The sequence below is a fragment of the Anolis carolinensis genome, chromosome 1, assembly GCF_035594765.1.
Source record: "Anolis carolinensis isolate JA03-04 chromosome 1, rAnoCar3.1.pri, whole genome shotgun sequence".
In the NCBI taxonomy this organism is placed as follows: domain Eukaryota; kingdom Metazoa; phylum Chordata; class Lepidosauria; order Squamata; family Dactyloidae; genus Anolis; species Anolis carolinensis.
In genome coordinates, this window is record NC_085841.1 from 302,552,407 (window position 1) to 302,568,355 (window position 15,949).

Consider the following 15,949-nt stretch of genomic DNA (forward strand, 5'->3'; position numbering starts at 1 on the left):
GGCGCCCCTAGAGGTGAATTTGAGGGCTCTATGAAACCCCTCGCTAGGTTTTTATCAATGTATTTTCTCAGTTCCTCCTTTTCCCTAGCCGACATTGGGTATATTTTTGCCTTAGGAAGCTCTGCTCCTGGGACTAGCTCTATCTTCACTTCAACTCTCCGCTTCGGTGGGAAACTGTCTGCTTCCTTCTCATCAAATACGTCCACAAAATCCCGATACTCTGGGGGTAATTTATCTGCCAGTTCTGCAATCCTGATAGAGTCTTCCTCCCCCCTTTTCCCCGGCTCCCTTTCCACTTCCTGGCTCCCTCCTTCCAACTTCATCCTGAAGATCATGCTCTTATCCTCCCAGTTGATTTGCGGGTTGGCCTGCCCCAGCCATGGCATGCCTAGTATAACATTATAGCTGGCTATTTGTGATATCACAAATGACACCTTTCCTTCCCAACTCCCTATCTTACACTTTACATCTTCGGCACTGTACTTAGCTAATGATCCCGATGCTGTGGATCCGTCCAACTGCGAGAAAGCTATTGGGGATTCTAGGTTCGTTCTTTCGCATCCCAATCCCTCGGCTAATTCAGGGGAGATGATGTTCCTGGAACATCCACAATCCACAAATGCTTTGCAGGTTGCTTGTTTGCTGCCACTTTCCAGCTGAATGGGGACCACTATCATGGCTTTGTCCTGACTTACCAACCCCCCCGAGTGGTGCCTCATCGGTGGTTCTTCCTCGGCGCGTTTCCCTGCCACGGCTCTTGGTTTGGGCGGGCCTCCGCCTTCCCCTTTTCTCTGCCAGCACTCGGCAGCCCTGTGGCCCAAACGGCCGCACACGAAGCAGCCCCTCCTGCTGGTGCTCACGTTCCCTGTCGGCTCCGTTCTCCTCCCGGCTGGGGTTGATCCCTCCTTCCGGCTCCCCTCTTTCATCTGCGGCCGCTGCTGTAGCCCTCCTCGGTGCCTCCTCGCCTGGGCCAGCGATGTCTCGATGCGCCCCGCCAGCTGAATCCATCCGCGCAGTGTGTCAGGCTCATCACGATGCACCGCCCAGGAGAGGATCTCCCGCCTGAGCCCCTCTTTGAAGAGTTCTATCTTTGTCACTGCAGACCATTCCGGCACCTTTTCAGCGAGGCATTGGAACTCCTCCGCATACTCAGATACCGACCTCTGCCCCTGGGAGACGGTCTTCAACTCCTCCCTCGCCCGGATCTGCTCCAGTGGATCTCGGAAACGGGTCTCCAGGGCCCCCATAAAGCGTCGGAGTGACCCCAGACATGGGTCGCGCCGCGCATGTAGTTGAACGTACCAGCTGGCCGCTCCCCTCTTCAACACTGCACCAATGGCCCGTACCCGGCTGGATTCCGTTCTAAAAGTGTGGGCATTGTCCTCCATATAGCCCCTCACCGTGGTCAGGAAAAAATCCAGTTCAGAGGACTCTCCCCCAAACTCGATCCTTAGTTCCTCTCGTCTCGGTAGGGGTCCCTGTGGTGGCAATCCCCAATCCTCCGCCCGTCGCAAGCCCCCTTGCGGGCCAGTGGGCCCCGCTGCTGCTTCCCTTTGTCCTGTGCCACGCCCGGCATTCGCCAGGGGCACCAGGGTCTCAGTAGGGAGCGTAGCCGGGATTCTCGGAGGCTTTTCCCCTTCGTCGTCACTCTCCTCCACCCGCGTCAGGCTCGTTTGGATCTTGGGCCGGGCACCGGGCTCCTTTCGCATTTCCCTTCCCTTCGGTGCTGGGAGGTCTGCAAAGCCCTGGCTGCTTCCCATGCTCACGTCCCACATTGAGCTAGCCCGGAGTTCCCTTCCTCGCTCCGGCTCCGCCAAAACCGCCAGGCGCTCCATCGCCCTCGACATCACTGCCAGGGTGGTCTCCATCGCCGACATCCTCTCCTCCAGAAACACCATCTTTTGCGGGCCTGGGGAAGGTGAACCTTCCTCTCCTCCGGTGCTATCTCCCCGCACCACTCCGCGCCTCTGGGTTACCCCATTTGGCTGGGCATAAGCGGTGGATGACGCCAGGGCCGCCAGCTGGTGGAACTCAGCGTCCGTCTCGGGAGTGGCCCTTTCCGACCTTCCTCCTCCGGCGCCCAAGAGCTCTTCATCCTCCACTTGCATGTTACACCTCACCGCTACAGCGGGATGGTGTCCGTATTCTTGGCTTAGTGTCAGCTCACCACAGCCGCTCCTGAATGAACACACGAGGCTCTTTGTGGTATCACCAGGAACTTTTACTGTAGGAAACATGAACATCAGAAAAGCCAAGAATGGGAGGCTCCGGCCAACCCTCCTTTATATACCCTCCCCCTCATTTGAACAGTCTCTTCCCGCTCAGTAAAACCCCGCGCAAATTCCCCGCCAAGTCCATCAGCCGTTTCTCCTCCGAGTCCTGGGACGCAGGTGTCTTATCAATGTCAGTGACCCTGAAACTCAGAGCCACATCCAGGCTCTAGTAGCAGGGTTCTGACACGTACACATATGCAGATTTATTGTTATAATTGTGTTTTTATTATGTTTTAAATTTTGCTATATTTTACCACTGGAGAGTTTACCTTAAAAGTCTATTTTCAAGTCTGTTCTATTAATAAATTCTACAGCAGACTGAGGGCAGTTATTTCTTGCTATTATCAAGGGCACTTTTTGGAAGTCACAGTTGTAAAGCCTTTGCTGCAAAAACATAGGTCTAAATGTTCGAAGAGTGAACACTTTCCATACAAGTTTGTGATTTCTGTAAAGGGACTGTAATGCTGCCAATGCTTTTTGGAATCCCGATGTATCTAGACTGGCATTCCTTTTGGAAAAAACTATGGGCTCCACCAGTAGACAGTGGAAATGCTTCTGGAAAGCAGTTTGGATGCTGATTGACTTTGGAAATCAGAATGGAATTCCTCTTCATCTTCAGATAAATATTGAGAGCGACTCTGAAATACACATTTCAGCAGTTTGTTCAGATATATGTTCTCACTTGCTTCACATATTTATTTATTTATTTGCAGCATTTCTACCCCGCCCTTCTCACCCTAGGGGACTCAGGGCGGCTTACAACAACTGGCAAAATTCAATGCCAAACAAATCAATAAAAACATATGGACCTAAAGACTAGGAGGCCATGCCTAGAAATGTTCATCTATCTTGATTCTCAGGTTAGCACAATGGTTCTCATATAAATATATGAGATAAAATATATAAATAAATAGTTAGATATGTAAGCATGATCTGCAGTTAAAAAAAAATTGTAATCTGGTGGGTAAAACCAGCATTGGCTTTTTCAGCATTGGCTTTTTCAGCATTGGCTTTCTACCTCAACCTTGCCTCTGCAGTATGTGAAAGATGCAGCCTTTTGTCACATCTGAGATGATGTATATGAAGTGTTTTGAATTCTAAGGCACTATATATATACTAAGTGCTCTTTTGTCTTTCTCTTGCAGCAACAACAGCAGACCGTTTTTATAGAATAGACCGTGCCCAGGTGAGATCCTGTTTCTCTTCTATAGTCTGTTGTTGTTTGTCTATACATTCCCTGTGGAATTGGCTATGCCATCTCCTCAGCAACATGCAGACGTCTTGGTTTTCATTTCTTTTAAATATCTCTAGCCCTATGATTATATTTATTGAGTAAAGGGATTCAGTCTTGAGGCTAGAGGTATTTGTTTCCTGCAGTCAAAAACTCCTAAGCTTTTCTCGATAATCCCTTTCCTGTTATCCTTGATCTACTTGGGTGAAGAAATATTTAAGACAACCTATCATGGTGGGTCTAGAGAAAAATGCCCTGGAAATTGGGAGGTTTACATATGCGTATTTTAAGCCTGCAGTAAAAGTAATTATTTATTATCCCCAGTGAAATTACATACTATATCTACTAGAGATGTGTGCGGTATTTTTTTCATTTGTTTTATTCATTTTTTCTGTTTCATATTGTCCATTTGGATGGCACAAAACAAAGACCCCCAACGAAACAAAAACTGACTCAAAACGAAAGGCAGGTGGGAGCCGATATTGGCTCCAAGCCTGCCTTTCGGATCAATCAGCTGTAGGCCCAAAGCCTGCACCCATAGGCCCAAAGCTCCCAGGCCTAGGGGGGCAGGCTTTGGGCCTACACATCTGGGCCTCGTTGGGCCTGCTGCAGCTGATTTCAGAGTAAGGAGTGCTCCTTACCCAGCAATCGGCTGCTCTCGGCTTATCAAGGAGATCAACTTACAGTCAAGTATATACAGTACAGTACTTTTTTGTAGCACTAGTATACTGCATTTATAATAGTATGATAGTTCAAGCTTCTTACAATTAGTAAACAAGATATCTAGAGTTCTTTACAAAAACCAATGAGTTCAAATTGTGAAATATGAAAAAAATCAGATGATCAAGAAAATTAATTTTTTAAGATTTTCATGTAGGATTTCCAACAGTCTAGTTTTTTTTTTCTTTTTGCTGGGAATGATTTTCTTGATTAATTAGAAAATAGAGTACACATATAAAATGCCATACAAGCGGAAGAGTTAGAAATGGTACCTTGGAGAAATAATGAATAAACTTTATTATTACGGTCAGGAGTTAAAAACATTAAAACACTAAAATCAGAAGTTCAAAACATTTAAAGCAGAAAGTTCAGAGTATGTAACCACCCTAATCAGTTTCATATATGACACTTAATTAACATCTGTGGATATTAAAATAAATAGGTTGAAGTATTATTCACTAAAGTTATTACCATGTAGAAATAACATAATTCCTGTTTCTATTCTGTAATCAAATTATTTTTTCTGAATTTATAGAAGTTTTCCCCCTTCATACCTCCAATCCTCCACTACTACCACCACTGGAATAGGGATGCTGTGTTCTTAAAAGATATTTTAAAAAAACAAGCTTTCTTAGGATTTTGTTCAAATGATAGCGTACTGTGTTGCTATCCATATTGCAAGTTTATGACTTTTCCTAATTTTGTAACTATTTAATGCATCTTTCTTCAACCTGAAAATTATGAGTGTATTTGGAGAGCACCAGTTTAGCATAAAGAAGTGTTATCCTTAAAATGACTGGCTCCTACCATTTCAGGAACATCTTAATTATGTAACTGAGATCTCCCAAGATGAACTCTTTGTGTTGGACCCAGAACTTGTGCGCACCCAGACAGTGGGCACATCACCTGCCATGCCTGACCTTGTTGATGTGCCCTCAACACCCACCAGGCAACACCTTTCTCACCCAGTTTCACCATCCACAACATCAGATTCCAGGTGAGGCTGTCTGCTTGGTTGCTGGGAGGTAAGAAAGATCAGGCAAGATTGGAGAAAAGGAATGTACAGTGAAACAATTCCCGACAGATGTCCTTTTTAGCCTCTTGGTAAATAGCTGCCATTCTGTTGTAGATTATTTTAATTTTCATGGGATTGAAATAGACACAAATATAAATTACTAAATATTATCATGTACCAAACCTGTGCTTAAAAATGAGTAGCAAACTGATCCAAGAAAGGGAAACAAACACACAGATCTGGCATTGCAGAACAAAGTGACTGATGAAGGTAAACCATATAGGATCTGAATTCCCTTCAACCTTTCCTCTCCCTTGATTACATAGTAGACCAAAAACCTAAATTTGCGGAAGTTCCTACTAATTATATCACTAACATAATGAAGCTTGGCATTTAGAGAAAGGGGTGGGTGGCTGGTTGGTTGGTTGGCTGTGGGGGAAGGCACTGGGAAGATGGAGAAAGAGACTTTGACCTAATCTAAGCTTTGAATCTTTCTTTTGTTTTTCCAGGTCAGAAATGGAGAGCAGCTGTTCGCTCAAAGGTGAGGCTTATAACTCACAAGATGGGCTTCCAACATAATTTCTCTAACTCTTGTTCAGGCATGGTTGTTTTTGCTTATGTTTCATTTTTATATCCTTCAGTCCCTCAATGTAACACCATTTCTGCTTTTTAAAATCTAAGAACATGTGTTTTTTTCCCTTTTGTGTGATGCATCTTAAAGGGTGTCTGCAGATGATAGACAGTCAACCCAACACAACTTCCTTTAGATTAATCTTGGACATTTCTTTTATGCCAGAAGAAGATGCAGTGCCTTATGCTATACTTTAATTATTGCTGTAATAAATCCAGATGGGTAGAGGTAGTCAAGACAAATGCTTTCTGGTTGACAGGGGAGCTTTTGGGGACTATTTTGGTAATAACACATCTTGGAAAATTATACATTTTCCAGTTCAGGGAATTTGGAGTTATCATTAGATGATTCACAGAACTGGCATGTTGGTATTATTTTGGAGGTGGGAAACAGTATTTATAATAAAGCACAAAATTAATATACATATAAAGAGAAGGCAATTCTGTTTGCATTATTGCTGCTTATGACTGTGAAGCCTCAAAAGCTTACTCTGGAATTGGACCAGGCTTTAAAACAGAAGAGTTTTAGTATAGTTTGAGATGGAATTGACATTTAGCCTTGAGCAAACTAGAGCTGGATATATTTCAGCTGCAGAAGCTCTGGGGAAAAAGAACACGACAGACTGGTGAGCTGCACAGTGTGCTGGCATGCAGAAGCACTGGAGCTTTGTGCTGTTCTCCATGCTGTCTAGCCACAGGGACAGGGAATCTTCCCCTCCTCCCCATGTTTTGGCCAACAGCCTCTATTAAAATCACCCAGCGCAGCCAATGATATAGGATTACAAAAAGTGTAGACCAGACATCTGGAGGCCAAAGATTTCCCACTTTCATATCGCAAGAATGGAGTGCTATAAAGGCACTGATCAGAAAATCCCTTCCAGGGAACAGCTGCAGAAATTACTGGCTGGGTGAGATTTGACATCCATTGGCTTAACAAGCTGTCTTCCTCAGCTCGTTTATAAAATGTGGCAGGAAATACCATCGTGGTGAAGGGTTAATCTCCCACCTGTAGAGACTTGGGATGCATGGATAGGGAGCAGAGCTAGACTCTGCCAGGCACCAGTAAAGTTTCCCAAAGGTATGTGCACAAGGTCGGGGGCCTCCCTGGGTTGAACGAATAGAAAAGTGTTTTCTGGAGCTTGAACAGAGCTGAATTCCTGGAAGTGTGAGTGAGTCACTGACAAGAGGCATCCCCATCCACTGTTTCCATGGGGATACCTGCTTTTTGCCTTCTCTGCTCACCCTTTCTGCTTTGCCTCTTGGTGTTGAGCATTCATTACCTTGTGGCTTGGAAGCAGAGCTTGGAAAAGTTTTGGATTGCAGATTCTAAAATACTCTAACCAGGATCATGCAGGCTAAGAGATTTTGGGAGTTGTAGTCCACAAAAGAAACTTTTCCAAGCTCTGGTTTGAAATAGCCTTGTTTACTTGAATGTTCCTCTCTTGTCTTACCTTCTCCATTAGTGGTTATGATTCCCTCCATATTTATTCCTCTAGTTTTCCTTTGGGGTTTATTTCTTTAATTCCTTACAGATTCCCTCAGTTAGTCTTGTGAAGCTGCAGGCCCCTCTTGAGCAGTTCTTCATCCTTTACACACCTACATAACAACAGCTTATTATTAATTAAAGCTTGGAAACAAAAGGAAAGGAAGCATAATGTCTAGCAACCTGAAAAGATAAAGAAATTCCACAAAAATACTCATTATATGCATACATGTGTCTAGTATGTACATACTTGCTCCCCCATTCTCATGATACAGAGAAGAGTGACTACAGGAGATGACCCAAACAGCAAAACAATATGTTCAGCAAATGCTGGGGTAACATTAATCATGCTGTCTTCAGACTTCAAATAAAAAATGTTGTGGACTCCCATATTCTCATTTTTCATTTTCCCAGACTCCACACATCTCTAATGGAAGTTGCAGTCTAGAAAACCTAGATGCCAGTGACTAAAGTACAATTTTACCTTTTATACATATCCCACTATAGCTGAGTAGGGCTTCCTGAAAAGTCAGCGTGGGGCCCTATGCTGAAATAAAACTCTAGATCAGGCATTAGCACTTTGCCCCCCCCCCCCCAATTATGTTCCTGATCTATATGAGGGCCCCTTGTCTGCCATTGAACAGGAACACATTATTTTTTTAAAATGTGAATTGTGTGTTGTGGAGAGGAATCTGGATTGGGAACACAATATAGAACTAAGGATTAATACTCCCTACCCCTGTTCACTGAGGTTTGAATCCAAATAATTCCTATGCATTTACATTTAAGTAGGAAAAAAGGACAGATACAGATTCATGTTCTGTATTTAGAGTAATATAGAGAATTTAAGCAGAATCAATCTAAATGATGTTCTACAGCAGTAAAAGTGTCATTATATCACCAGCATGTTACTGGGCCTCCGGTGGTGCAATGGGTTAAACCCTTGTGCCGGCAGGAATGTTAACTTGAAGGTTGGGTTGCTGATCTGAAGGTTGCTGGTTTGAATCCAGGGACAGAATGGATGACCTCCCTCTGTCAGCTCCAGCTCCATGCGGGGACATGAGAGAAGCCTCCCACAGGATGGTAAAACAACAGACATCTTGGCGTCCCCTGAGCAACATCCTTGCAGACAGCCAGTTCTCTCACACCAGAAGCGACAGGTGTGGTTTCTGAAGTCACTCCAGACACTGAAAAAAAAAACTGGGCAAATAAATTTACACATTCTCTCCCTAGAGGTCTCTACATTATGAGCATCTCCTGAGTTTATTAGTTAATCCATGTTGTTTCTTTGTTGATGATTAGAACCTCAATTGCAATCCCTTTAGCCTCTGCCCACCTATTTCCCCACCACACTTCCTCCCTATCTCCTGCTTGATTTTGTAACCCTGACCTGTCTCTTCTTGCAGATGATGTTTTGATAGATGCTGCCAAGAATAATGATTTCCAAAAGGTAACAGCTACTGCGTATTAAAAAAACCTACCTGCAAAACTGAGAAGGGTGCAAATCCCTTTGCCACACTGTTGCCACTTACCTTCCTTCCTCTACTGTTGGATGCAGTGCTATGAACTGACTTTCCTTTTGCAATGTCTTTATGGTGCCAGCTGGTTTAGCCTGCTTGTTAATGTTCACCATAGGAAGACACACATCTCCTATGCTCCAAGCAGTTCAGACTTCCTTTCAGGTATTACCATGCAATTGACTTCTTAGCAAGCTTACCAAGAGAGCCTTCCATTGTATTGTTGGATTATAAGTACACCCTGACAGCTTCCTTAGAATCATGCTTAGTTCTTCAGTCATTCACCCATTCCACTGCATTTAGGACTGATGTTCTCATAGCGTTCTTTCTTCTTGCAGAGAACGTACTTAAATTAATGAAGTCAGTAGCATGGTTGCCTCACTATATAGATATACACTAATAGTGACCCTAGTTTAAACTAGTTTCTCTCCAGCCCCTAGTTTAAACTAATGGCCTTGACAATATAGGGAAAGAGAAGATCACTAGATTTTTTTAATATTGTCTTGTTTAATTGTGCTCTGCCAGTTTTAGTCTCATGAGATACATCTATAGGACCAAATAACTAAGAAAGTATTACAGTGACTTTTCATGGTAATGAAATCACCCACAATCTTTCAAAATTGGTTACTGTGCAGTTATGTAATATTATCTCTGCATCTCTTTTTTATCTATGAAATTAAGTTTTTCCCCAAGAGATAAGGCAGGAACAGATCCTGTAACTTTGGTTGTTCCTTTCACTCACTCAAGTGGCCAGGAAAAAGAAAGACCTTTTGGTGTTCCCAAATGGGGGAGCAACCCTAGAAGGTCAGTTGCTAACCAAGCTAAAGAAATGCCCCAAGAAGGAAGGAAGGAAGGAAACAACACACCTTAATATCTCTATTAGCAATTTGCAGGGCATATATAAAATGGTTGTCTTCTCCTATTAGGAGAAAACCATTCGCAGTCTACTCTTACCACATTCTCCCACCAGCACCCATCAGAATAGATAGGATTTTCGTGAATTAAATGTATTGCAGAAGAGAACCAACATTCCTTTTCTCCACAGATAAGGGATAAACATCCTGTAACTTGGGACCTACCATAGCTTTCTTGATTAGAGTGTGCAGTGCTGCTGTCCCAGTGACTTAGATTTTACCTACCTAAAATAGGGCCTTCCTCTCAAAAGTGGCTTCAGTCAAAGCTGTCAAGTTGGTAATTCCTAATGAATGTAGAGGGTGACTTTCATGTGGCTTCTCTGCAGGTTTCTGTTAATGGATTACTGGTAGAGAGTGCTATTGTTTTGGCCTACAGGAGTGTGCCACTACATTCCCCAGGGAACCCCCAGATTCTCATAACCATCTGTTGCCCAGGACACAATACCTCTACTCAGAGGATAATATCTTTTCACCCTTAGCACATGGCTGGAAGGAAATGATCAGAGGATTGGAAACAGCTTCTCTGTTTCAATGAATACAGGACATCCACATCTCCAGCTTCTTGGATGGTTATGTGCAAAAGGATGGGAGGATCACCTCCTGTGCTCTGTGAAAAACAGATCTCTGGGAGTAAAGGTTGGGTTCAGTTGAAGCATCATGGAGTCAGCCCTAATGATATATTGCTAGTAGTGTTCCCAGCTGGAAAATGATAGTGGTGAGGAAAAGGACCTCTCTCCTAATAGGAGAGTAAGTTATATCACAAGCTGTTCCTTCCATTCCTTTCTGACCAATTTTGTGTGTCCTTCAAACTGCTAATAGTTATTAAGTTTTCTTTCTGAAGCATTTGTTTCTTTGGCTGGGTTAGCAACTGACCTTGTAGGACTGTTCCCCCATTTGGCCTTTCTTCTTCCTGCCTATTGGAATGAGTGGGAGGAGAAAACCAAGTTACAGGATGTTGCTACCTTATCTTTTCCAAATGAATGTATCGTAGATAAGAACCATTCTTTTTCCATATCCCTATGCTATCAAAAGAGGTTTCTCCTGATGGGATTGATCAGACATTTTGGAAGTCTGGTTCTTCGGGTGAAATTCCTTTTGTGAAGGCGGCAAGTCACATCACTATCTTCTCTATGTAGGGAAATTTAAACATTGTTAACTGTTTTTGTTTGTAACAACATTCTGAATAGTTGTTAAACAGCTGCTTTCTTTAGTGGTCTGCTCTTAGTTTTGCTTTGGTTTTAATATTTCTATAATTTTTGGTATAAATCACGTTGTAAACACCATTCTCAAGATTTTATTATAGCTTGGGTTTTTTTTTATCATGTTCTAGTTCAAAGAACTGCACCAGGCTGGAAAGGACTTGATGATGCGTGATCACTCAGGCCAAACTGTCCTGCATCATGCAGTCAAATCAGGGAACAAGGAGATTGTCAAATACATAATTGAAAATGGTAAGTTGGTCAGAAAATGTATAGGGGGCTGCCATTATATTTGATCCATGGGGCAGTAAGGCATTAATGAGGATCCAGTGAGGGATTAAATCAAATATTTGTGAAGTCCATCAAGCAGATCTTAAGGAAGAGTTTACACAATAGACTCTGAAATGCTCCATAAAATTGAACAAAGTTAGCACTACTACAGCTTGACTCTTCTATCTGGAAATGGGATTGTGCTTTGTCTTGTTACTGGCTAAGCTATGTCAAAAATACTTTACCTCAGTGATGACCCTAGTTGAGGAGCCTCCGTGGCCTAGTGGATTAAATCCTTGTGACTTGAAGGTTGGGTTGCTGACCTGAAGGCTGCCAGGTTCGAATCCCACCCAGGGAGAGCGCGGATGAGCTCCCTCTATCAGCTCCAGCTCCATGCGAGGACATGAGAGAAGCCTCCCACAAGGATAGTAACAACATCAAAAATACATCCGGGTGTCCCCTGGGCAACATCCTTGCAGACGGCCAATTCTCTCACACCAGAAGCAACTCAGGTTGCTCCTGACACGAAAAAAAATGACCCGAGTCTTCATGCTTGTGCAGTCATGCACATAAAGAAACTCCAACTAGCAGGATGGGCGGCATGGTATTAAAGTTTTTATTTTTTTCTCAGATACATTTATTTATTATTATTTATTTACAACATTTCTACCCCAACATTTCTACTTCTCACCCGAAGGGACTCAGGGTGGCTTACAACAACCGGCAAAATTCAATGCCACACAAAATCAGTAAAAAACAATATATTTAAAACCATTAACAATAATCCATAAAATACATTATTCAAGCTTAAAAACATATAATTAATTACTTCCATTCTTCCAAAAAAAGAAGAATGTACTCAGAAGAGCTAGCACAACCTCCCATGCTCGTCAGTTCTGCTTACTGAATTTTCATTCTCAATGTAACCAGCAGCAGTTATCTTTTATGCCGTGTCATTGAGCAATCGTGTATATACTGTAAAGGATGCCTTATCAAAGTTTGAAATTGTTTTTACTATAAATTTTAGAATTCTCCTACCAGTTGCCATCTTTATATAAAAAGCTTCATACACATTATTTCTACCCTAGATTTTCTGTTCTTTGAACAGTTACAAATAAAAAGATACTTAAAAGCCCCATTCCCACCCTCTGAGACTAGAAAGTTGGCAGAGGTTATGATGGGGTGAATGCAAAAACAGGGAGCTGCATAATTGATAGCTAAGGAAATACTAGACTGTTTTTGACACAGGAAAAGAGCTATGGGGTTAATTTTGTAGAAGTGTTTGAAGCCCACAGAAAATGCAGAACATCTCCACAGTGGATATGCAGTAGGAATAGGGAGGATGCTGTACATAGCATATTCATAAGGACTGGCATGGCCCATGTCAATGCTTTGCTTTCAACTCTCTGTCTCCAGCTCCTGCAGAGATTCTGGACATGGCTGAAGAAGAGAAGTAAGTTCCATCCTGTTTGATACTGTTTGTTGTTATCATAGTACTCTGAAGTGGACAAAACACCAGCTTATTCTCTTCATCACTATTCCCTATTTTCATTCATCTCCCCTTCCTAGTTCGACGGGGAGTCATCTTAGTGCCAGAGTGAGCAGTTTTGGTAGGTCTAGGAGACAATTTTGGCTTCATGGGCTATAACTCACTGAAAATATATTTTAAATGACTTTTTCAAAATCAAAAGAATGCAGAAGTTCACTTTTGAGGTTGAGGCAGATCCTTTTGCTAAAGTAAGAGACAGGAGGTGGTCAAATTGAACCTGGGAAGGAATTGGCTGGGAAGTCATTTGAGGGGATGGAAGAAGGACAGCGGACGCATAGGGGAGGTTAAAGCATTCTCAGGCTCAGTGATGAAGCTATCTGGCTTATGCCTGTGCTAAAACAAACCCCATCTCATCCTTTAGTGGAGAATCACTACCCCAAAATAGCTCTAGACCCTCTGCTGGAGTTCTGTATACCTTCACAGATGTGAGAGGAGGGTTCGTGTGGTGTTCACCATAGTCTTTTGTCATTTGTTTCTAGGGGTGAGACCAGTTTACATCTGGCTGCAACCCTTCGCCAGCGCACAATTTGCCATTACATTGTGGAAGCTGGGGCATCACTGATGAAAACTGACCTGCAGGTAAGAGCCTTTTCTGCAGGAAAAAGATGTTGAGAACACCCATTTTAATAATTAATTTCTATGCTCAACGAATAGTGATTCTTAGCGGGAGGCAGCATGTAGGGATTATTCCCAATCCAGTAACCAGTTTCTTCTGTTGTTTCTCTTGGTGCCCAAAAATATGAGGCAGGCAAGGAAGCTGTTTCATGGAATTTAATTCTGGTTTTGCCACCCAAAATTTGCAGTATCCTGTTCAATAGACGTGAACTTCGGTGTGTAGCGTGGGAAGCTGTTCAATGGAACAGAGTTCTCATTTGCAGCCCAGGAAACAACAACAAAAAAAAAAACAACTCCTCCTCCTCTTTTTTTTTTTTTTTTTTTTTTGAATTCTGCTCCAATCTGTGCCTGAGAACATGTTGCATGGAATTTCACTCTTATGTGTAGTAGACCAGGAAACCATTGGACAGTGGTGTATAGCTGAGTACATCTAGCCCTACTCATTGCTGGATTATGACTTTCGGATGTTCTAAAATTGGAATTCATCTCCTAGGCCAAAAAAGTTACCCTATTCCTGAATTCAACAAAAGCAATCCCTGTATCAATGACAATTCATATAGTATATAGTATCAGGAGGAGCCCCGGTGGCAAAGTGTGTTAAAGCACTGAGCTGCAGACCGAAAGGTCCCAGGTTCAAGCCCCGGGAGCGGTGTGAGCAGCCGCTGTTAGCTCCAGCTCCTGCCAACCTAGCAGTTCGAAAACATGCCAATGTGAGTAGATCAATAGGTACCGCTCCGGTGGGAAGGTAACGGCACTTCATGCAGTCATGCCGGCCACATGACCTTGGAGGTGTCTACGGACAACGCCGTCTCTTCGTCTTAGAAATGGAGATGAGCACCACACCCCAGAGTCAGACATGACTGGACTTAATGTTAGGGGAAAACCTTTACCTTTACCTTATAGTATCAGGAAAAAATATGAGTTTAACTGAACACTCTTAGATTTCTTTGTATACAAAAAAAAAAATTCTGGCCGGAAAAATGTGAATATGAACATTCACCATAATTTGACAACCAAATTGCTACAGTCTAATTTTTGTTGGGACCAGGGTAGGGAAACATTGCTTGATTTATTTATAGACTAAGAATGAAAGCAGATTGGTTAAGACATTTAACCTCTGCAAGTGATCTGCAGTATTTAACCCAAGAGCTTTTCAAAGAGTTAAATCTATCTTATCCTACCACTATTATTGTTTGTTTGTTTTTCTTCTAAACATCCAGCCAGAATGTCTCATTTCTACTCACCATCACTCCTTGAGGTCACGGCAAGGACAGTCTCACTGAAGACTTTCCCCTCTCCTAATTGCAAAGTTTTTTGTGTTCTGAATGCTACCCTACTGAAGGGAAAACATCAGAATTAGTACTTCAAGCAGTAGAATAGGCTTCTGTTGCCTGAGTGGTGTCCCCTTTAATATCAGAGTGTCACAGCATCTTGGCATGTGGTGGTTGAGACGCAATTAGAGTTTTGTGCCAGTAGAACTTTGGGGGAGGAATTGAGGTTACACTTTAATAACAAGGTTCCCAGAGCTTGGCCAGCGCAAAGGAGAAAGAAACATGTGTTCTCTGTCCAGTTGAAATGAGAGTAATCTTGCCTTGCTGCCTGCTGTTTGTTGTGACCTGAAGCTGAGCAGTAGGATTATCAAATGGGATGTATCATGTCATGTTGCCAAAGACCGCTGGGGCCTATGATTTCACCTGACCAATGCTGAGGCTAATGGAGCTATAAAAGCACTGGAGCATTTCAGACAAGTAATAAAATTCTTTGCCAACTGCCTGGACAAGTTTTAATAGCCAATTCTTGGCTGCTTTTTTACTCCCCTAACCCTGTTACCAATGCCTTGTGCATTGTGACGTGACCAGATCAAAAGTGGGTATAATTTCAAATGGTGTGAGTAGCCTTGGAAATGTAAAAAGATGGGAAGAAGATTGTATGGGCAACTTGCAAACTACAAACAAAGGCTGAACTACATACTCTGTTTATATTTGTCTTGCCTCATCTTAGCCAACGACAATAAGAAACTAGTTTGATGTATGAAAGTGACTCTAGTTCCCCAGTTTGAGATGGGACACATGGCTGTGTTTGTGTGATTGTGATTCTTAATATCGTTTCTTGCATTTGCAACTAGACTGCATCATACTCCATACTAAAGCCCACTTACTAGTGTATCAAAAACCCATCTACTCTATTATGCCATTTATTTTGCTGGTGCTCATGCTGTGCAACATGGATTAATTTTGTTTGTGCAAACAAAAAGACCTGGAGCCATTTTTAAAAAAATCAGCATGGCTTGTAGCTTGACAAAAAAAAGCCAATGTGTTTAGACATGATGGGAGCAGAATAATCTGGGAAATATACAAGCATGGCTTTGTAGCATGACTGAAACACAGTTAGCTCCCTGCTTCACATGTGTCAAAAGAACATCAGATTACAGTTCCCAGAATCAGGGGAGTTTACATGGAGTTGCGATCCAGGTGGAACTCTGCCCCGGAGTTTGGAAGCTTTTAAGCAGAGGCTGGATGGCCATCTGTCAGGG

At 42.8% G+C, this 15,949-nt stretch overlaps 1 protein-coding gene across 6 annotated transcripts in view; it reads left to right on the plus strand.

Moving 5' to 3' along the window:
* dgkz (diacylglycerol kinase zeta) overlaps window positions 1–15,949 on the plus strand; it is a 186,108-nt gene that overhangs the window by 160,082 nt on the left and 10,077 nt on the right. For all 6 annotated transcript variants that reach the window (XM_062967948.1, XM_062967950.1, XM_062967947.1 and 3 more), the window contains 7 exons: window positions 3,419–3,459; window positions 5,040–5,221; window positions 5,749–5,780; window positions 8,759–8,802; window positions 11,114–11,234; window positions 12,669–12,705; window positions 13,281–13,380. In XM_062967948.1, the coding sequence (XP_062824018.1) occupies window positions 3,419–3,459; window positions 5,040–5,221; window positions 5,749–5,780; window positions 8,759–8,802; window positions 11,114–11,234; window positions 12,669–12,705; window positions 13,281–13,380 (557 nt within the window). The remainder of the gene's footprint in view (window positions 1–3,418; window positions 3,460–5,039; window positions 5,222–5,748; window positions 5,781–8,758; window positions 8,803–11,113; window positions 11,235–12,668; window positions 12,706–13,280; window positions 13,381–15,949) is intronic.